The sequence below is a fragment of the Miscanthus floridulus genome, chromosome 2 (assembly GCF_019320115.1).
Source record: "Miscanthus floridulus cultivar M001 chromosome 2, ASM1932011v1, whole genome shotgun sequence".
NCBI classification, from domain to species: domain Eukaryota; kingdom Viridiplantae; phylum Streptophyta; class Magnoliopsida; order Poales; family Poaceae; genus Miscanthus; species Miscanthus floridulus.
The window spans coordinates 58,709,186-58,731,510 of NC_089581.1; the positions used below are offsets into that span (position 1 = coordinate 58,709,186).

Below are 22,325 nucleotides of genomic sequence, written 5' to 3' on the forward strand. Positions count from 1 at the left end.
TATGAGATTAACTACAATCTAACTTAACGAAGAGTAGCAATAAGACTTAAGATAAATAAAAGCGTAGAGAGGACTACTAAGGCTCTCTAGTTCTGACTTCGGTAAGCTATGTCTTCTATTGTTCAATTCTGAGGATATTACTAAGGAAAACACATGCAAAGTATGTTTCCTATAGTAACTAGGTCCTGCTCGGCGTACAAATGGGAGGTGGACTACAAAGGATTCAACGAGGCTATAAGAGTCACTCTCGTGAGCTACCACAGATATGAAATATAGGGTACATCCATGAGTAACCGACTCTAAATACCACGCTCACACTACGAATACTACTTTAACCTATGATCAATAGATTAAAGTACTCAAAAGTGTCGCGAACCTAAAGAACAATATAAACACGATGCTTACTTGAATTAGAAGTTAATTACCAGAGATGTCTCGAAAGCAAGCTCAAGTAGAACTTAGATCCGCCAAAGTACAAGCTGTAGAGAGAGCATCGATAGGCCGGTACTTCATCCAAACTCTTCTCTCACTCTCTATCTCACTATTTCTAGTTACAAGACTAGATCCTATAGAGGACTAATCTTCTCTTGATAGCTGGCTCTGATCCTGATGAGGAGGATATAAATTAGGATTTTAGGATGGCTTTAGAGAGGGGGTAGGGCTGCTATATATAGGGGATAGCATCAATTCTGAACCCTCGGATCAAACCGACTTAAAAGAACGACATAGATGTGATCTTCAAAGCGGTGGAGAACCGACATTCGAAGGAGAGGCTGACTTGTGGGTCCCATAGGCCGGTCGGCCTGTAGGTGGTGCCTGTCAGCCCCACATGTCAGCCCCTAGGCGTGGGTCTCGGTGGTTTGCCTTCTAGAGTGTTCTAGAGTCTTCCCACGTCGATTTCGTTGTAGATAAACGTGATTTACTTTGACAAATAGGTCCACTTTGATGGTTTTCTGGATAAACCCTGCTGAAAACACAGATTCACCAAAACTCATGGAATTTATTAGTTTAAACCCCTAGATCTATGTTTGGTGATGGAGTTAAATATATATGCAGGTTATATTAATGGTTTATAATTGATGTTAATGACCGTCAATAATCTTCCCAAGCTTACCCTTTGCTAGTCCTTGAGCAAAGCTAAACTCAGCAATGGATCAGGAGTTGCTACAATGCTTTCACGCCTCAAAAAGTACACAACCGTTCAATCAAGAATTCTCCTCTGGATTAAAATAAACTGATCTGACTTTTAAACTTACCCATATTACCTTCAACCTTGGGGCTTCTTAGCCTTCTCTTAGGTCTTGAGCAATTAAAAGACAGAACCATTAAGTCAAGCACTATGTCTTAAGTTCTTTGTTTCACTATTGTTCTGGAGTTTTATAAGTTTTCAAAATGAAACTCAGATATTTCATTGTATGATACTCTGAAGTCTCTCAATATATATAGTATTTGTGGGTTATCACCAAGGCAATAAAGATGTTATGCCTTTTTTTTTCCTACCACTAAGGCTTATGTGGAGTTTATTGGTAGGGAGAAAGCTAGAGCATACTTGCAATGCATACATTGTAAAGTCAAACAATGGATCCAAAGAGAGTTGAGTCGTACAATCAAATCAAGATGTGCATGTGTGTGGAATATATGGTGGATATATATGGTGGCTAACCTAATTCTAGTTTGCTCCTTAAAAACTTATCTCTCTTTTGAAACTTGGAAATATTTTTGTGAGAGAACATGGGCTATCTTATTCATATTTTTTTAGGCGAGCATCTAAGTACCCATTGTTTTAAATATCTCGGACACTTTTGTGTCCATTTTTTCTCAACTTTCTTTTTTTATTTTATCTTCTTTTTTTAATAACTTTTGCATAGCCCCATGCCTCTTTTCTGTAACAAAACTTTAAGAGAGATATCAACAAGAACTTAGAGCATTTATTTGGTGGATGAAAAACCTAAGAAGCATGTTTTTGTGTTCACCCCCAGTGTAGGAGTAGAACATTTTTAGGTGGATCTAGATGGAAGGCATGTTTTTGCGCCTACCCCTAGTGTAGGAGTAGTGCATATTTGGGTGGTGGGTACATGATCTTGATTTTAAGAGCATGGCAAATCTCTCATAAGAGTCAATAAAGCTTGACAAAACTCAATGCAAAAGCAAGCAACATATATGTGGAAGTTTTCCTAGCCTAAATGTATGGCTCTGGTAGGAATTCAAGCCTTATCATACAGAAACTCATCATGTAGAATTTTTATGTTTTTTCAAAAAGTAAATCTTCAGAATTTTAGTGTCACTTGGAATAAGATAAACAATAGCTCAAACCTTCTCATATCATATTCATCAATTATCTAGACTTAGATCAAGCATATGCTACCCATGAGTTTTAAGTTCATAATAAATCTTTATATCAATACAATTTTATCCAAAACTAGAGAGAATTCAAGGTTGAAAACTAGGTACTTAAAAGGAATTACAATAGAGCAACTATTCATTATTTCCATTTAAGAGATTATTCAGAGTCCTCTTTATCTTATTTAGTTCTTAGAAATCAAACTTAAAGCAAACTAGACACACTCTTTTCATTTTACTACTACAGGGATACCTATTTATTTTGTTTTCATTCACTATTTTTTAACTATTAAAAAGAAACTAAAAACTAAAATTAAGGGAAAGAATACTTACCTAGATACATGGGAGTGCTTCTCCCCCAAGCTAGCTCTTTCGCAAGGGTTCAGTGTTTCAAGTCCTTCGAATGGGACTTCTTATGAAGTTCATTGATTGAGTACCTCGGTTTGCTCTGAAGACGAGGATTCTTATGATGACGCGTCTAATGGTGATGTCACCTTCTTCCACCAAACCCATCTTGGTTTGGAGTTTTGATTTTGGTTTGACAGGTTCAGAACTTTCACTTGGTAGAAATCTAGGGAATCGACTGACTCCCCCACACTTTGCTTGAAATGTGTCTTGCTCATAAAGACAAGACATAGATCAAGTGCATGGGCTCTGTTGGTGGGAAAACACCAACAGAACCAAAACTTTACTTATTCTTCTCTAACCTTAGGCACATGGAACAAGATGAAGTTAATGTTATGTACTTTGTTCAATTATAACATGGGTGGTAAGATCAGAAGATTGAGCATGAATGTAACATTTAAGTATATTTAGCCAAAAGGGTTGAATTGCTTAACCCATGAAAGGATTGTTCAACTTTTCATAATGTATCAAACTTTACATGATTCTGACTATCATCTTCCAGAGATAGGATGTGCACTTTTCAGCTTATTTGGTTAAGACTATGGGCTCAAAAAAGTGGTGCTATGAACAAGTTTAAAGAACAAAATATGTTGAGTTAATCAGGTTGGATCAAGCAAGTTATGACTCAAACATGTTTGTTTCTTACTTATGTGCATACCCAAATTAAGGAAAAACTTTTTAAATAATGACCATTTACCTTCGAATGTTACCTTTGTCATTGGAGCGCGATGACACCATGTGACAAAGGGTAGATGACTCGTGATGGTCCTTCCCTTTTGCTTGAAGTTTTCCTTGTTCGCTAGCCTCGCATCTTTAGCTGTTCATAAGCTTCTTGTCTCCTAGATTGCATCCTTTCTTTCTCATCTTTTATCAAGCCATCTTTCGGGTCTTCGAACTTGCCATTTTGTTGGACCTATTGATTTGTCCGTCCACTTCCTATGAGTGAGTGCTTTTATTGTAGATCTTGTTTTATGGCATTTGTCTTCTTCCACTTTGTTCCATGGAGTTCTTCCATCCATATTGAATGAACTGTGTCTTCTTTGCGCAAAGTTATTGGAGTTCATCATGTGCCTTGCTTCATCTATGATTTGAATTCATCTCCTCACTTACCCAAATTGAATTGAGAGTTTCCTACAAGGGTTAGTCCAACAAAATATCTAGTATCTACTAAAGCACACTCTTGATCCAAAAAATTAAACTAGACACTGTGTCTAATTTAATCTAGGAAAGCATTTTAACCTAAGCACCACGCTTAATTTAAAAATTCTTTAAAAGTAAGATCAACACTCCTAAAATAAGCACCATGCTTACTTTAAAAGATGTATGAACATACTCTAAACCTTAAGCATACTATAGCAAACAAAGGTAGTATGAAAGTATTATAGAGATTTATTCAAATAGAGATGAAAGAGCATGATTGTTATTTAGCTAATTGAACATGGCTTGAAGGTGGAGATAATCAAGATAATTTAGCAACATAGCATGAAATGTTTTTAGGAAAGTCTATCCCCTAGCTTGAATTTTGCAGCAAAATCAAGTTTGGATGGATGTGATTCTCATATGTGAATGTGGTTCAATGTTGCATGATGATTGGTTGGACATACCTTGCGTCATCATCCTTCGTTCTTTTTGCTTCAAACTTGGAATGGTTAGTGAAAAAATACCCGAAGGAATATTTTCACAATTATATTTCTATGCTCATTTTACAAGGGCATTTCAGCAAAAGGCAAAGACTCATGTTATCTCTCGAAAGTGCTTGTTTTAGGCAAAAAGCTCATCCTTAGAAAACATTTGAATTGGGCTTCAAGTTGGTGAAGTCATTTTCCCTCCAACACCAATCTGTCTCAAGATTCATACCAACACACAACGACATTTGTAATATTTATGGTATACAAACGCATCTACAACCACACTTTCAAAGTTTTTATGAACAGAAAGTATGAGGGGGTTGAAGATCTTATGTGTGGTAATATTGAAGAGACCAATTGATTTAGGAGATTTCTCATACAAGCATGGATTTGATGGGGTGTTTATGAAGTAGCTTCCATGCTCGTTGATGCTATCTTCCTTTTTGAGCTCCAAGGTTGATTCTTCATGAATGTCCAAAAATTTTGCTTGGATTGGTGACTCTCAGGTCGATCTTGTCTAAGACCTCCTCCAAACTCGGATGAGTCATGTTTATTAAGGAGATTGACTTAAGCTCACCCTTTGAATCAGGTTTGAGTTCTAACCATAAGGTTTCGGCCTTGTCCAACCATTCTTTACTTGCAACGACGCATGAATGCTCTAGTCGTTGTCGTTGCTCTTCTTGGTCATCCTTGGATCCTTCATGATTCCTATGCTTTGGATGTCTTAGTGGATTTCTAGGATCATCATGAGACTCAGGGGAAAGAGCATAAGAGGGATCATTGAGGTCGAGGATGGGTTCAAAACTTATATCGGTTGTGGGCATAGAAGGGGAGAAGATAGGATTGGCTTCTACATGGCTTGGCTCTCCTTCTATGGCATCACTTGTCTTTCCATCCTTGGGTTTTTCTAGATGTTCCCCATAGGAATTTGATTTAGGACGCTTTCTAAGAGATCCCTTCTTGAGAGGATCTGGATTATTTTCACTGGAAGGTCTCTTATGTAGCAGAAAGTTTAAGTTTTTCCCAAAATCAGCATTAAAAAGATCATCCTTAATTTCAACAGGGATTTCCAACGATGGAATTTCTTCTTCTCTTGGAGGATTTTGGGGTATTGATGGTTCGAAATTGATAGCTAAATCTTGGGGTTGGAGTGGTTGTGATTTGGCTATCAAAACTTTCTCTTCTTGATCAGGAGATGATTCCTTCTTTTCTTCAGGGAGTTCATCATGAATGCTAGTGTAGAGAATACGTCCAATAATTTTGTCAAGGATATTCCTTGCCTTACTAGTAGACAAATAAAGGAAAGCTCCTCTAGAGGCCATATCAAGGAAGTTCTTAGAATCCTTGTTAAGACCTATGTAAAAATATTGAAGAAGTACAGGGTCTTAAATGGCAAGGTCAGGGCCAGTGGTGATGAGATCATTAAAACGAGCCCATGACATGCTAAGAGATTCTTGTTCTTTTTGTTTAAAAGATAGAACCTCAAATCGAAGGCGGACAACTCTAGAGATGGAAAAGAAGGCTAAACAAAATTTAGAGCATAGCATTTCTCAATCTCCTTGCATACTTTCTATGGTTTGTCTATACCATTGCTTAGCTCTTCACGCCAAAGAGAACGGAAATAACTTCCATCTTAAGGTCTCATCAGATATGCCAGCAATATGCAAGCATGCACATGTCTATTCAAACTCCCATAGGTGTAAGTATGGGTTTTCATCGCCTTTTCCCGAGAAGGATTGTTCCCGAATCAATTTTATTAAATACGGGTGTAGCTCATAACCAGCTGCTAGGGTAGGTTTTGAAGATTTTGGTGGCTCTAGGCGTGCGCTCATAGGTTTAGCATATTGATATATATGATGTTATCCATGCTAAAAGAAAAGTTAAAATAAAAAGAAAAGATACAAAGTTAAGCTAGGTTCGTAGTTAATTCAGTAACCGTTTCTCCAGCAACGGCGCCAGAAAGCTTGCTGGTATTTATTAACGCACACAGATAAATCCACAAACATATGGATACCGCTATAGCTTTCACCCGAAAGTATTCCAAGCATCGTATCTATAGGGAAATATGTGAGATTAACTACAATCTAACTTAACCAGGAGTAGCAACAAGACTTAAGATAAACAGAAGCGTAGAGAGGACTACTAAGGCTCTCTAGTTCTGACTTCGGTAAGCTATGTCTTCTATTGTTAAATTCTATAGATATTACTAAGGAAAATATAGGTGGAGTTTGTTTCCTATAATAACTAGGTCCTGCTTGGCCTACAAATGGGAAGTGGACTACAAAGGATTCAATGAGGCTATAAGAGTCACCCTCGTGAGCTACCACCGATCCAAAATGTAGGGTACATCCATAAGTAACTAAGTCTAAGCACCACGCTTACACTACGAATACTACTTTAACCTATGATCAATAGATTAAAGTACTCAAAAGAGTCGTGAACCTGAAAAACAATATAAACATGATGCTTACTCGAATCAGATGTTGATTACCAGAGATGTCTCGAAAGCAAGCTCAAGTAGAACTTGGATCCACCAAGGTACAAGCCGTAGAGAGAGCACCGATAGGCCAACACTTCCTCCAAACTCTTCCCTTACTCTCTATCTTACTATTTCTAGTTACAAGACTAGATTCTATGGAGGACTAATCTTCTCTTGATAGCTGGCTCTGATCCTGATGAGGATATGAATTAGGGTTTTAGGATGGCTTCAGGTTGGGGGTAGGTGTAACACCCTAAAATTTGTATGGTTTTAAAATAGGAGAAAATGATTTAATTATGCATTTTGGGAGCATTTAAATTTAGAAAAATAATAACTTTGTTAAAATTAAAATCAAATATAGCTCTACATACATGTATGTGCATACATGCTGCTATATATTTATTTTGTGATGCTTGGGTTTGATCAAAATTTGCAAAAGAATTGAATTTCAGTTTGAATTAGATTTGAAAAGAGGTGTAAGAAAATGGAAAAGGAATTTTATTATTTTTCTTCCCCCTTCTCTGCTTTCGGCCCGAACAGCCCAGCTCGGCCTGGTTTCCTGCGCAGCCTGCTTTCCTCGTGTGGCCTGCTCTCTTTCTCCGCAGTGGCCCAGCAGCGTCGCCTGCGCTCTCCTCTCTCCCGCCCTGTCTCACAGATGAGCCGGTCCCGCCTGTCAGCCACGTCGTCTCCTTCTTCTAGCTTGTGTTCGGCACGAACACTGCTCCGCCGCCATAGGAAGTCCACGGCCGCCATGCCTCGCCCTTGCCTTGTGCCCCAAGCTACTCCTGGCCATAAATACTGGGTGCCCGCAGCCATGCCTCCCCATCCCAAGCTTCGAAGCTACCTCACCGAGACATCGACCCAAGCTAGTCCTAGCCGCCGCCGCCAAGCTCAATCCGCCGAAGCCGCGCACCGCTTCCATCCACTCCACGCCTTGGTAAGTTACCTAGCCGAGCTCGTCGTCATCTCCTCTCTCTCGGTGCCCTTGGTTTGCTATTTCCTGGTCCGTACACCGTATTCCATGAGCGTCGCCCGTCTCCGACCATGGCATCGCCGTCGGGGCTCGCCACCGACCTCGCCGGCATTTCTTTTCCCCTCCTGATCTGATCTCCACCCTCCGTTTAAGATCTGACGGCCCAGATTTAAAGATACCTCTTCGGTTGGCAAACTTTTAAAAGAGCCCCTCAGTTTTATCTAAATAGAACCCACCGTCGCTGCAATTTTGTTAAGGAGCCCCTATATTTCTTTGTTTTCATGCCCACAGTCCCTGTTTTGGTTTAAAATCCAATTTTATTAATTTAAATTTTAAAATCAAGTTCCATCTATTTACAGTTTTGCCACTAATCTTGTTTTAGCCATAAAATCTTTGTTTTAACTCCGATTTGTTCCATTCAAGTTGCGTTAGGTTCGTAATTGCGTAATATACATGTTCATACTACTGTTAAGTATGTTTTCAACTTTTTAAATTTGAGGTTAGATTTAATCTATTATTTTATTAAAGGAAATCTTGTTTAATTCATAACTTCTTTGTTTTAGCTCTGATTTTCATGATCTTCACGTCTGTGTGTTCGTAGCAAGAGGTAGAATCGTTTTACAAACTTTTCATCTTGATTTTATGTTGTTGGTGTACTGTTCTAATCTATAGCCTGTGTTTGCTATGCATGATTCCTTCTGGATGCTTGTATGTTGCTGTGATTATCGTGTATTTTCGGTGAGCAATTCGTGGGTGATCAAGAGTACTACTTTGACGAGCAGAATTAGTAGGAGCATTTTGTTCAAGGCAAGTATAGAATGGGATTATCCTTGTTTCCTATCAACTTTAATACATTTAATTCATGTTGCATGTGTCACCTTGATAGGGATTCCCTAGAATTGAACTTATAACTTGTCTCCTATGGGGTATGCATTGGATAGCTTTGCTAGTACTCAATAAAACTATGATCTCGTAACTTGACTAATGGTATATGCAATAAACATTAAAATATAACTTTTTAGCAACTTAGAAACATGGGTTGGAGTGTTTAGCTACTTTCTAAATGTTTCAGATTCTTCTCCCTAAGGACTTATCTGTAAGTGATCATCTAGGACTTACAGTACAGCTATGAGGGCTACATGGCTCTGGCTTTAGCTCAGTATGAGGACTTTAGAGGCTACCTTTATTGGCGTAAGAATGGCTTACCGAATCGGGTATAGGACAACCTCTACTCTTATGTGTATTGCCATGATGAAATTGTGCCATTCGACAAGGGGATACTATATTTGTTTGCTGAGTGAATCTAATGGCCCTAACTTATTAGACGAACCTTTGAAAGGCTTCATAGTGAACCATGCCCGCTCAACTTGGAAGTGTTTTGGGAGTAATTAACCGGGCATATGGGTATCACGACTCACAGTGAAAGTGTACAACCTCTATAGAGTGTAAAATTGGTATATCAGCCATGCTTACGGTCACGAGTGGCCTTAGAACCCTTATAAAATAGATGATCACTAAGAATTATCCGTTCATGCTATTCATTATTCAATGTTTATATTGATCATGTGTTTTACTTTGGGATTAAAACAACTTGTTGCTACTCTTATGCTAAAATTGTGACAACTAAAAGTTGAATGCTGTTAAACCTGTGTCAAGCCTTTTGAGCCTCATGAACCCCATATTACACTTGTTGAGTATGACACGTACTTACGCTTGTTTATTTTTATTACTTGGATAAAAATCCCGGATGGGTAACAGATGGCTATGGTAATGACGACTTTCCTGAGGATTACTAGACTTGTGGTCAACAAGTTGATGTCCCTGTGATATGGAGCTTCCACGAGAGATTTTTTATTCTTCCGCTACATTTATGTGAAGACTATGTCTTATTATTCGTGATGCAATAAATACTTGTGATGATACTATTTATAATTTGTCGACTTATGTGTGTGACTGATCTCTGTACGCATATAAGATTACGCATCCCATTTTATCTTTAAAATCGGGTGTGACAGTAGGGGCTGCTATATATAGGGGTAGCATCAATTCTGGACCTTCGGATCAAACGACTTAAAAGAATGGCGTAGATATGATCTTCAAGGCGGTGGAGAACCGACATTCGAAGGAGAGACTAACCCGTGGGTCCCACAGGCCGGCCGCCCTGCAGGTGAGGCCGGCCGCCCTCACATGTCAGCCCCTGGGCGTGGGTCTTGGTGGTTTGCCTTCTAGAGTGTTCTAGAGTCTTCTCACGTCGGTTTCGTTACAGATAAACGTGATTTACTTTAACGAATAGGTCCACCTTGACGGTTTTCTGGATAAACCCTGCTGAAAATACAGATTCACCAAAACTCATGGAATTTATTAGTTTAAACCCCTAGACCTATATTTGGTGATGAAATTAAATATATATGCAGGTTATATTGATGATTTATAATTAATGTTAATGACTGTCAATAGGGAGCGAGCACCACTAGCACAGGCCACGCTCATGGGTGCCCTTGGCTCGGCCGGGGACCGACCCAACCTGAGGCACGCGAGGGCACCACAAGCACCGGCAGAGGCGGGCGACGCGCCCAACAGCGCGTGAGCGAGTGGCGCTGGTGGGACTCCGGGAGCAAGGAGCAAGAGGGGCTGGTGGGCGTGTGCGACGGGCAGGAGCGATTAGCGAATAGCACAGGGGGTCGTGCATGCGGGGAGATGGCTGCGGCGGCAAATACGGAGTGGAGCGGACGAATGGTCGCACAGCGCCATGAAGCATGCGATGGGCGAGGAAGTGGGTAGATAATTTTGAGAGAGAAAAAAGATGCAGGAGACATAAGGAGGAGGCAGGCTTGGTGGGCCATGTAGGCCCAGGAAGGTCGCGTCCGATCGGGAGGACGGCCACCCCTGAGCATTACCATTTTGGTTATGTAACTTTGCCGCACCGCACCATTAGCCATGTATGCTATAGCTTTTTAAAGTATTATTTAATTCATTACTGTAGTTATAGCACACTACACTTTCTTAGCAGCAATTCTCTAGCTTCAAGAATACACCTATGTATCGCATAGCTAACTCAATTATTTAGTTGAAACGAAAACAACTTAATATAAGCAAAAAAACGGATGAAATAGGAGCACATATTGAAAAAAAACTTAAGCACGATATCACACTTGGGGAGGTGACGCATACTGAGGCCTTGTTTAGTTTGCAAAATTTTTGGCGAAATGGTACTGTGGCACTTTTATTGTTATTTAGTAATTAATGTCCAATCATAGTCTAATTAGGCTTAAAAGATTCGTCTCGTGAATTTCGTCTAAACTGTGTAATTAGTTTTATTTTTTATTTATATTTAATGCTTCATGCATGTGTCCAAAGATTCGATGTGACGGAAAATCTTGAAAATTTTTGCAAAATGAAGTGCAACTAAACAGGCACTGAGGAATGCTGTAGATGAAAACCACAGTTCTTAGGCAGGATGTTATACTTGGGGATGTTACGAATACTAAATGAAGGCGAGGTGAGCGTAAATGAAAAAAAGACGGAGTATAAGCTGTGATTTGTCCATTGTCATCAACGAAACCTATTCTACTTAAATCAAATACGTATGATTAAGGAGCTAATGACCTTATCGGTGTAGCCGTGTTAGCTTTACGGCCGCGATTTATACTTACCAAGTACGATGGCCAAATTGAAACAAACTGACAAGCACCATGGCCATTCATGCATGTTACTCATTCGAAAACTACACTCGTAAAAATTCCATGCTGCCATTTGGAGAATCATACCGTCTATGCTGCACTACATGCCGCAGAAGCGTCACAATTACAAAGAATGGGCAGTCTATTATGAAAAATAGAGTACCAGCAACTGAACTCAGGACTAGTACCTTGTCAAAAGAATGAAAAAGAAAAGTGTGCTACTCTGGTCAACGTGTAGTTCTCCTATGTTTTTTTGTTCATCAATTGAGTTTGGAGCCAAAGATTCACATATTACTTGTCGGGGCCCACTACCATTTTGATCAAGCTGCACTCGAAATGGCACTCCATTTTTTGATCAATTTGCACCTCGACAACCCAGTGCAGTCAGAATGCTCCTAAACCGCAATGACCAGCAGCAAGGTTGTCCGTCATACACAACAGATTTGAGACATTCAGAAAGAAGGTTACTGTGTTTCAGTTTCCCCCAGATTATCGCATCACAGATTCTTTGACATACCATTGGTCGCCAGTACTGCAAGGACGGGTGAAATCCAGCGTTATTCAAGCTTGAAAATGACCAAACACATGAGAAAGCTGAAATAAACCAGAACAAGAAGGCTCACAAGTATTTCAGGCAGATGTTAAGGAAGCGAGCATGTTGCTGGCTCTGGGAGATGGTAACAGAACCTTCTATGATCTGATCTTTGTTTAGTTCAATAGGTTCAAACAAATACAGTAGGGTCTGATAAGAAAACAATTCTGAATCAGTATTGTGGATGTTAATAATGTACCACCCTGTTCGCTTGGCTTATAAGCCGTACTTTTTCAGCCAACGAACAGTATTTTTCTCTCACAATAAATCAGCCAACAGTACTTTCAGCCAAACGAACATGACATACGAACCATACCTAGTATATCTTTATGTAAAAGAAAATCAATATGTTACTGTGGAAAACAATCACCTGCTGCCAGTGAGTAGGGGCATCCTCTGGTGCAGTTGAAAGAACAATTGAGACATCTGGTTTTTTCTTCTTACTGCTTGGGCTGGCATTTTGGGCGTTCCCATCCGATGACTGACTAGGTTGCTTCTTGGATTTCTGGCGTACTGGTCCATTGAACTCAACATCGAACCAAAATGCAAAACCATGCAATGGAGCTAAAAAAATAACACAAGATAGAGAGAGAGAGCACGATTAGCACTATTTTCCCATCTACACTAAGTAACACGTACATGATATAAACACAATCTCAACAAAGATCAAGCATGCTAAATCAATATAATTTCCAATGACGATCACTAGCAAAAGTTTTATGGCAACGTGACTAAGCAACAGAGTTCACTAAGAGAAAACAGTTAACCAAGACATGACAGCAGAAGAAGGCCTGACCAAACAAAGTAGCAGTTTAGATCATGACAGTGGCAACAAAAGCGCGATTGCTCTGACCGGGGTGTTAATTAATTTAACTATACCTGTATCAGACCAAACACCACACACAGCACATTATATTCCAGCAATCATGGGTAAAAACTAAACTCTGATCAGGCCTGTAACTGGGCAAGCAGTCACAAAATCATAAGACAAGAGAGATTAATATATCTCCATAATGAGCTACATAGAAGAGGTGGATCTATTAGCGTCACCTCAAAATAAGTCACATGTATGGATGTTTCTCTCAAATGCTCTTGTTGATTGCATTCCAGCTCAAGCATTAGAACATATCCTAACTTCCCAAAGTACTTGATGAAAGGGCAGCATAATCATTCTGCTTTTCTGGTTACCTCAATCTTAGAGCTTTTTAAATATAAATTTTCAAAATAGCTATTGTAGAAGGGATCAGACTTCAGATAGGATATATTTGATCATACCAGCCTCAGGAAAGAAAAAAAACCTCAACCTGCAGGGGTTAAGACCACCCCCGGGCATTGCATTAAGAAGTAAACCTTCTCACGCAGGTCGAGAAAATCCCCGAACCCCTGCCCCACCCATACAGCCTCAGAAACAAGAATAAAAGAACATTCATGTAACCAAATTTGTCTATAAATGGCCAAAGTTGAACAGCCTACTGATGCAGGTTTGTACAAGACAATTAAATATCATCACCTTGTAGCAACAGTGCCACAAGCAAGAGACAAATCCCTGATCGTGCTAGTAAAAATACCAGTTATGCTTTACCATAAGCCCTTATATATTATTTTAGGAAATTTGTAGTAGTTTCAATAGGAATATCACATTGGCTATATAAGATGTACTACATTTCAGAGTGGAGGGTGTCTTAAGCCTTGGCACAGAAATTAAGAAACGTCCTGGATTGATATACATGGAAAAAATAGTGTGCCATCCTCATTCTCAGTGTTGAGAAATAAAACTTACAACTAATACTCATCCCTTTAACTGAATGCACTGAGCAAAGCTTGCTCACCACCGTGCATGTCTAACCTCAGTTACAGTTAACAACCGAGTGCAAAACAGGAACAAAGCAGCGTATGCATGCTTTGAAACTAGTGTAGGCCTATAAACACCAAAATCACCCAGAATCTAACATGACCTATAAAAAGAAATGGATGTACTTCAAACAAGAGTGGAAAAGCCTTAAACTTGACATATAGGCACAAGGTATGATTCTGAGTTTATGACAGGTCATCTCAATGTGTACACTTTATCAATTATCAGTCGAGGAAAACAGCTGTGCAAATGTAGTAGATAGTCGATAGAATCATGATCTATTTCCATCATACATATATGATATACCTGTTTCATATATGTGTAAAAAAAGAGAAAGAACTAGTACAACGTACCTTGCAACATTGACATAAATTTAAATGCAGCAGTGATGGTTTCAAGCTCCTGAGCTTGTATGGTATAACAATCCACCTGAGCAACCTGCTCCAGGAACCAAAGTAAATTGTAGTCAGAAAAAAAAAATATAAGGTCACACATGCAGAGCTAGAAAATAGGACTAAGACAAGAATTACATGCTGAAGCCTAAGTGATGTGTCTGTAAAATGCATGTCAAGCTGATAGGAAAATGTGCTTCTGGCAGAACAAATAATTGGGACTCACCACTGTTGGCCATGTCAAGACATTCTCTCCACTAATTGTCTCAACTGATGGCTCCATAAACGCACATTGTTTTGCAAGAGGCATCATAGAGGACACTGAAGTAAAGGGAGAGAAAAAGGGTTACCCTCAGAGAAATACTACAGCCAGAGTTACGCATATGACAAACAAATAACTAAGCCAGCTAAGAATGGGAGAATTCAACTCACTTTTTATGCCATATACATCTCGCCAGAAGTAAATACTATCATGGTATCTCTGAGAATTTGTGACAGGTGCCATGTAAAGCTGCAACAGAAATACGACTTGCATCTCAGCCTCAAAACTCTACGAATCCACCTCAACTAGTTAACTGTTATATAATGCTTTTATCAAACTCCTACCGATGCATGCGATGGAAGAATAAGACCTCCTGGCTTAAGCCATTTATCCCTAGCAAAAATTATGCTTCCCAGCATACTCTGCACCAAGAGGACTAAATATGAAATTTCAAGAACAGCACTGATGTGAAGTGAGCATAAAATTAGCCCAACTGTCCAAACTAGAGATACTGAAATATACCTCATACAGAAGCATGTAGCCCATCCATTCAGATATGATGACATCAACTTTTTCTTCGATGTTGACATCCTGCATTTGAATCAAAGACAATCATGCTGCATAGCACAGTGAAGGCCTCAAAATAGAATTTTAAGGATGGTGACAACTGATAAAACCCACAACAAAATAGAATTTGAAGGATGGTGATTACTGGCTAACTGGTGAGTATGGGAAAAAACTCACAAAAATACAATAAAGATTTGGGTATATGCAAACAGTGACAAAATGGCAAAAAATTGAGACGTGTACCTCAATTCGGCCATGCAAAACCACAACTTTGTCAGACAGCTCATTCTCTCTTACAATCTCCATAGCCTAAAATTGTTTAGTTTAAAAGAATGTTCAGCATCAACATTAGTAGAACTTATAGAAGCTAATAATAAGATACAGAAGTAATACTACAGATAGTATACAGAAAAAAATCAGGAGGCACTCTTTCCTACTAGGACAACCAAGCTACACAAAAAACCTGTTGCCCTAAGCATAATTATTTTTTAGTTCTTGCGAGTTCCTAAGTAAGCATAAAGAAGGGCTGGGAGGATGGACCTTTTCAATTCAAGGTTTATTCTCCAATTTGACAACGTAAGTTAATACATCTGTGCAGCAAAAAAACTACTATGGCTCAGCAAAACATGATTGCAGATTGGCATTCCCAACTGAAAGGGAAAATAGGGAGTAAGAAGAGTTTACCTGCAATGCAATATCACTTGCATCAACTGCATAAACCTGAGAACATAATAAACTCATTCAAGGAGATGAATAATAAAGAATAAAAACAAATAAAATCATTCATCTATATCAGTAAATATTGCATCACATGTTGTAGTACATAACTGAATAACAAATTACAGCACCCATACAAAAAGAACTAGTAGCACCACACTACATACTTCATGCATTTAAAAAGAACAAAAAAAGTCAAATGTCTCCGCAACAAAGATAAGTACGCTTTTAAATCATAAAAGAGTAAACATGGATGCTTCTAGTATTTGGTAATATCAAGCACAAGATATATCCTGGTACAGATAAAATGGTCAGTGCATTCACACAGCTTTATAGCCAACTGAATGAAATGCACAATTTCTCAAGTCAAGTATCCAACTATTACTATAATAGGTTAATCCAGAGTACAATGAAATTATTGGAATGTTCATAATTTCATTGTCATACTGCAAATAGGAGTGAGTATACAGAGGATGTTTAGTTTCTTAGAACAGTTGCACTGGAGAGCATCAACTGTTCTGTCCCTTAAATCGTAATAATGATTTAGAGACAATATTATTTATCCACCGGATTCTCACACTGATGTTGGCCCATCCCACCTATCATCGTGTGCATGACAGAGAGTGCCTTTATAAAAATGTCAAGAAAATATATAATCTCAAGTTCTTAGTTAGCACGTGTTTTCAAATATACAGTAAAGAACCAAATAATCGAATATGGATTCAGCATATTGATTAATGTTTGCCTGCTAAGTATCAATTCCCAAAGGTAGTGGTTCTTAGGTAGATGAGGTTTATGTGGATGGATGGTGCACGAGCAACAGCAGAAAATATGAGGAATATAGTAGCATCTATAGAGTGAGGGATTAAAAAACATCAGTTTTCCTACATTGATAAGATCATCACAAATGCATAAGTGTGCAACTAATAACTAAAAACTTACACGAGTGGCACCAGCGAAAGCACAAAATATCGAAAGAACACCAGTGCCGCAACCAACATCCAAAACTACCTGAAAGTTATCATTTTCATAGACCACAAGAGTTAACTGAGCAGAACAGAAAGCTATATCATATACAGGAAAACACCTACCCAAGACTATACATTGCTAAACGAGTATTACCTTGCCTGAAATAAGATCTTTGTGATGCATTATGGCATTTCTGTAAGTACTAGTTCTCACATGATCCTGCAATCAGCAACCTAAAAATCAGTACTGAATTAGCAAAATGATGATATTCACTTGAATCAACTATAAAATATAAACCTCAAAGAGGAATACAAGTAGGGCTATCGGTTCATAAAACAGGGAAACATTTCTCACATTAGGCTGTCTATGGCAGATAAGCATATAGCAGAAAATGTGTGGCACTCTGTGTCAGGGATGCTAGCTAAGGTCCCTGGTCGACCAATAAAACCCTGCCCACAAGGTTAAAAATGGCCTATCTGCAGGCTCGCGAGAAGAAAACATCTTGTATACATGGTCCCATAAAACAGTGGCGAATCTACGTTATGGCGTCGGGGTCGGCCGACCCCGACGACCTTGCGCTAACGTCCAGTACCCTGCGATCATTCACTGGTTATGACCCCGGTAAAAAATATTCAAGGCCCCGGCAGCCCGATAGCCCATCTAATGACAAGCTAATGATCAAGTCAAAAACGCATGCAGCAGGCCCAGTAGTAGTCCAATTTGATCCCCTTCTACTCTGATCGCTCCGGTTATCCAACGCTCCGAGTCGGCCTTGCCTTTCCCCTGCCTTGTCATGTTCTGATGTGGTTCTTGCCTTCTCGGCTTCTCGCGTCTGTGCGCCTAGCTTTGGGTCCGCGAATGTGCCTCTGGTGGTTTGGACTTGAGATGGAAAATGCTGAATAAAAAACAGAACGCGACGGAGGCATAGGGATCGACTTAAGCGCCAAGATTTCTGGTATGTTCTTTCTAAAAGAAAAATATTTTAATTACTCCTATTTATTTATTGCATGCATTCTAAAAAGACAAAAATCAAGAGCTTAGATTTATTTGAATCTTACCTCCTAGGTGAAACGGGAGTACAATAGCATGGTCTAATATATAATCGTAAGCAAACATGTCATTTTGTTGCTTGTATTGGATTAAAAAACTTTCTCCTATTTCCTATTCCAGCAAAACGTAAGTAATAAAATTAGTAATTTTTATGTATGGCTGCTTGCAAATTCTCAATGTAAAAAAGATTATTAGACCACCGACTAATTATATAAGCAACCAAAGTACATTGTGATTTGTCACGATATGTCATTTGTTATTTTATCGATTATTAGGTTATGTTATGCATGTTATTTTATTATACTATTATCGCAAGCTATAGGTCCCGTTTGGCAGAGCTCTGGCTCCAGCTTTGTGCGGCTCCTTGCAAGGCATCCGGAAAAACCGGAGCCGTGTTTTTATAGAGCGAGAGATGAAAAAAGTGGATTCTCTTCACAAACCTAATACAAACCATTACAAAACAGTCACTGGAGCCGTTTTTGTCAAACGGTTTCCAAAACAGCTATAACATTACCAGAGAAGCTGCTTCGCATGAAGAGCTAGAGCCGGAGCCCTACTAAACGGGATATAAGTACAACCACTTGACCCCGGCGATGACTTATCCTGGCTTCGCCCCTGCCATAAAACTGTTGCAAAATTTCTCAGGCGCACACTGACCAAGTTAGCATGATCTCCAGGATGTATCCGAGACTAAACAGCAGTCAACTCTGTAGTCTTGTACCGTTGTACGATAGCACTACAAAACTCCCAACAACAACAAGGAATCCTAGATGACGCCCGTAGTTCGACGACGACGATCCCACGAATCCGATCCACAAATTGCCGCACGCGCTAAACGAAACAGAACCCTAACCCCGCTGACGCATCAGGGAACACATCCGCCCAATTATCCCCCATGGAGAAGCTAGAAATGTGAGAAGAATGTGATGTAAAAACCTTAAGCATCTCCTCGTGGACGCCAATGTGTGAGTAGGCCTTGAAGTAAGCTACGTCGTAGTCGGTGCACGGCGGGGCGGCTGGGTGCGGATTTGCCCCCGAAGCCACCAGTCCCTGTGGAGACCCCATGACGCCGGCGTGGCCTACTCCGCTGCGCCGCGGCCTGCGCGGCCGCGGCAGGTGGCCGTTGCCGTCCGCACCGCCGGTGAACATGAGGGGGGAAAGGTGTTTGTGTGGCGTCGGCAGCGAGGAGACTGACCGGGTCTCGGGGGTCTCAGTGGAGAAGCGGACTAAAGTTATGTTTGGGCCAACCGGCCAACGCAGAAGGCTTTCGGATGGGGTATGGGCTACATTGTCCGCACTAGGCATCTGCTGTCCAAAAAATACGTGTCATTCTTGTTTTCCGAGTCTGAACGTTTTTTACTTTAACCAAATATATGAGTAAATATTAATACTTATAGTTTCTTCAAAAAAATATTAATACTTATAGTATATAATTAGTATCATTAGACAGATATTAAATCTATTTTTATAATAAACTTATATAGAAATACAAATGTTGCTAATATTTTCTACAAATATAGTCAAACTTAAGAAAGTTTGACCGGCACGAATACCATAGCGTCACTTATTTTGGGACGGAGAAAGTAGGGTGTATATTATGTTTTCGACGATCCACAATTGCATGTAAAGATAATTTAATAAGCTAGCCAATGATTTTGGTTTCACGTCCAAATTCGTCCCGAGTCAACGGGAATTATCGAAATAAGTGAGTGTCCAGAATCTTGTCACGTGCTGCGACACCGTCTTTTGGTCCATTGGATCGTGTATCATGTTAGAGTCCATTAGGTGGACGCTCGTGACTCTATAACTAGTCATTGTCGCTCTCGTTAGGGTTTGCGGTTTTGTGCGTTCTTGTTTTCCTCGTGAAACAGATATTGTTCGTTGCACTTGTATCGTCAAGATCGACTGCTATGAACTAGGATCCATGTTCTTGATCTTGTTTGCCTATGTCGACTAGTCCTTTTGAATCAAGGGCCTGTTTGATAGAGCTCCATCTAATTATAATTATCTAAGGAAGCTGATTCTCTGAGAGAAGTGATTTTGTGGCTGAAAGTTATTTTCTTTGATTCTTTAGCATAAACTCTTGAAATCATGATAGAGAATCACTCCATGGAATTAGGAGAAGCTACTTTTTCAGCTCTCAGCCTCCTACTTTATTTCAGAGAATCACTTCATGGAATTAGCAGAGAATCACTTCTCTCTGAAAAACTGTTTGATAGAGCTCCTGCTAGATTCAACAGATAATCAGCTTTGGGAGCTCTGCCAAACGGGGCCCAAGACTTGAACCTCTTATCAAACTCATATACTTCATTCATACTTTCAATTTTAGATTGTGTTCATCCCGTTCTTTCTTGTGTTCTCGATTTACTTGTAGGAAAGCCTTCTCGGTGAAGTCAATTGCGTTGTGCGTGGTTGATAACCAATGGAGCAGCGGTGTAACATTTGCGGGGGTTCGAATCAGACTTGGTTCAAAGCTTAGATCATGAATATCGAGTCCTCCACCAATCGGAGTTATCATACTGCGGCAGAATCGTCCGAAATAGCACACTAACAGAGGCGCTCGTCTTCCACCAAATACTAAGCACCCTGAAAGCGTGATACTTCGAGCAGTTTCATCGAGCACACTCCAAGGAAGAACTTGAATAATCCATATTTTTCTTCTAGAATCCAATAATGAGAACGAGTTTATAATACTTAGTCTATTCATAAGACAAGGGTTCTCAGAAATACATTATTACAATAATAAGTTCAGAGTGCGGAATTTAAACAGCGAAATTACAATAAACATCTAACGGTAGAATACAAGGATCCGTCTATGCCCACCAGAAGAATCCTCCACACAACAGCTACTCTTCAAGCTGCATCTGCAACAAGGGTAAATAAACCCTGAGTACACAATGTACTCGCAAGAGTTACCCGACTAGTAAAAATAATTTCTCGACTCTAAAGGGTATGATAAGCTTTATGGTTTGTTGAGTTTTCTTTTTGCGGAAAGCAATACTAATAGTAAATCCTTATGTATGTTTATTATTAACAGTCATGTTTAGTTCGTTATCTAACCATTTTATGTAAGCACCTGTTCTACTATCAAGCAAGAGTGGAGCAAATAGATTCATTTCACCATCTTTCCTCTTCCAGATCTTACTACGGTGTTAGACTGTAGACAAGCCATACCATATTACCCGGCAATTCACGAATCAATGTGCCCAGCTGTGTACCCTAAAAACACATGCCCCGCCTATACCCTAGGCACAAGCGGACCAACCCACCACTCTCCTATCAAGGGGTCCAGTCTCCATCCAAACTTGGACTCCAAGCCCTCACACGATGATTCTCAGACTCAGTGCGGTGCTTAGACCTCCACCATCCCCGTCTTCAATCAGTCGGTCCAGAAAGAGCCGGAACCCATGACAAGAGAGTAATGAGTCTTCCCTACTCCCATAAATAAGTATGTGCTCGGGATAATAAGTCTGTGACTTGCCTAGAACCTAATGCAACGGTCGGTCTTTAACCAACATGGGTAGGGAAAATAGTGTAACCAGGCTATGCCCCATTGGCCATGAGACACAACCTCTTACACCCACCAATACCCATACCATATCCCTGTCCGATCTCCATTTTTCCTTTCACCATTTTATCATGAGAGCGATAATAATAATCACCTATTATGAGTAATGGCAGGTTACTCACGCTACTGAAAAACCTAAGCATAGCAGCTACTCGCCCTAAGCTAGTAGGACTCATAGGTAGATATATCGATGCATATCACACACACACACACACACACACACATATATATATATATATATATATATATATATATATATATATATTCAGTGCTTTTTCAAAATAAGGGTTATTCACCAGGGCATACCTTGGGTAGGCGGGGTGTCAGCAAAGTCAGTTGCTGGTGGCTCCGAGGCTCCCTCCTGTACGAGAATCTCCTACTCATACTCTTCAATTACTTTCTCGTACTCCTGCTCGCTCGCGGTCACGAACTCTACCAACTCGTTATCTACATGCATGAAATGATGATACAACACTTAGTAATACAGCAACAGTAACTTATAAAATAAGAATACATCTACCAAGCTAACTCTAATGACTAAGATGCTAAGCTACCCATCCTTTCCACTAAACAGGTATGAAACATTCGAGTATTATCTTAGCAATAAAAAAATGTATTTCTTACTTTATTTACGATTTCATATATACTAAAATAAGGAGTACTTAACTACCCTATTTATCAACATATTCTAAGGCTACCAAAATTACAGTGAGCACATAATAATACAATGAACCTACTGTAAAAGTTTCATGGTCAAAACTATTACCAATTTACCACAACAATTCCTACAAATATTAATCTAAATAATGCTAAGCTTTTCTAAATAAATTAATGAACCTAACATTCTCATA

General features: G+C 39.6%; 1 protein-coding gene across 1 annotated transcript; it reads right to left on the minus strand.

Moving 5' to 3' along the window:
* Window positions 1-11,562: 11,562 nt before the first annotated feature.
* Window positions 11,563-19,136, minus strand: LOC136538913 (probable protein arginine N-methyltransferase 6.2). The gene is made up of 13 exons (XM_066530841.1): window positions 18,843-19,136; window positions 17,010-17,075; window positions 16,830-16,898; window positions 15,855-15,890; window positions 15,414-15,479; window positions 15,126-15,194; window positions 14,948-15,025; window positions 14,774-14,852; window positions 14,568-14,662; window positions 14,303-14,387; window positions 12,468-12,661; window positions 12,129-12,247; window positions 11,563-12,037 (listed from the first exon to the last, which is right to left on the minus strand). Exons 1-13 carry the CDS (start codon window positions 19,053-19,055, stop codon window positions 11,995-11,997), a joined length of 1,212 nt encoding a protein of 403 aa, XP_066386938.1. The 5' UTR covers window positions 19,056-19,136; the 3' UTR covers window positions 11,563-11,994.
* Between the last annotated feature and the right edge of the window lie 3,189 nt (window positions 19,137-22,325).

What these genes read in the sequence shown, in the direction of transcription:
- LOC136538913 (XM_066530841.1), bottom strand. Translation starts at nt 19,055, where the DNA reads ATGTTCACCGGCGGTGCGGACGGCAACGGCCACCTGCCGCGGCCGCGC. An exon ending in CTTTCGCTGGTGCCACTCGT is followed by an intron (nt 15,891 to 16,829) that starts GTAAGTTTTTAG and finishes TTATGTTCTCAG; the next exon opens with GTTTATGCAGTTGATGCAAG. An exon ending in AACATCTGCCTGAAATACTT is followed by an intron (nt 12,038 to 12,128) that starts GTGAGCCTTCTT and finishes CCGTCCTTGCAG; the next exon opens with TACTGGCGACCAATGGTATG.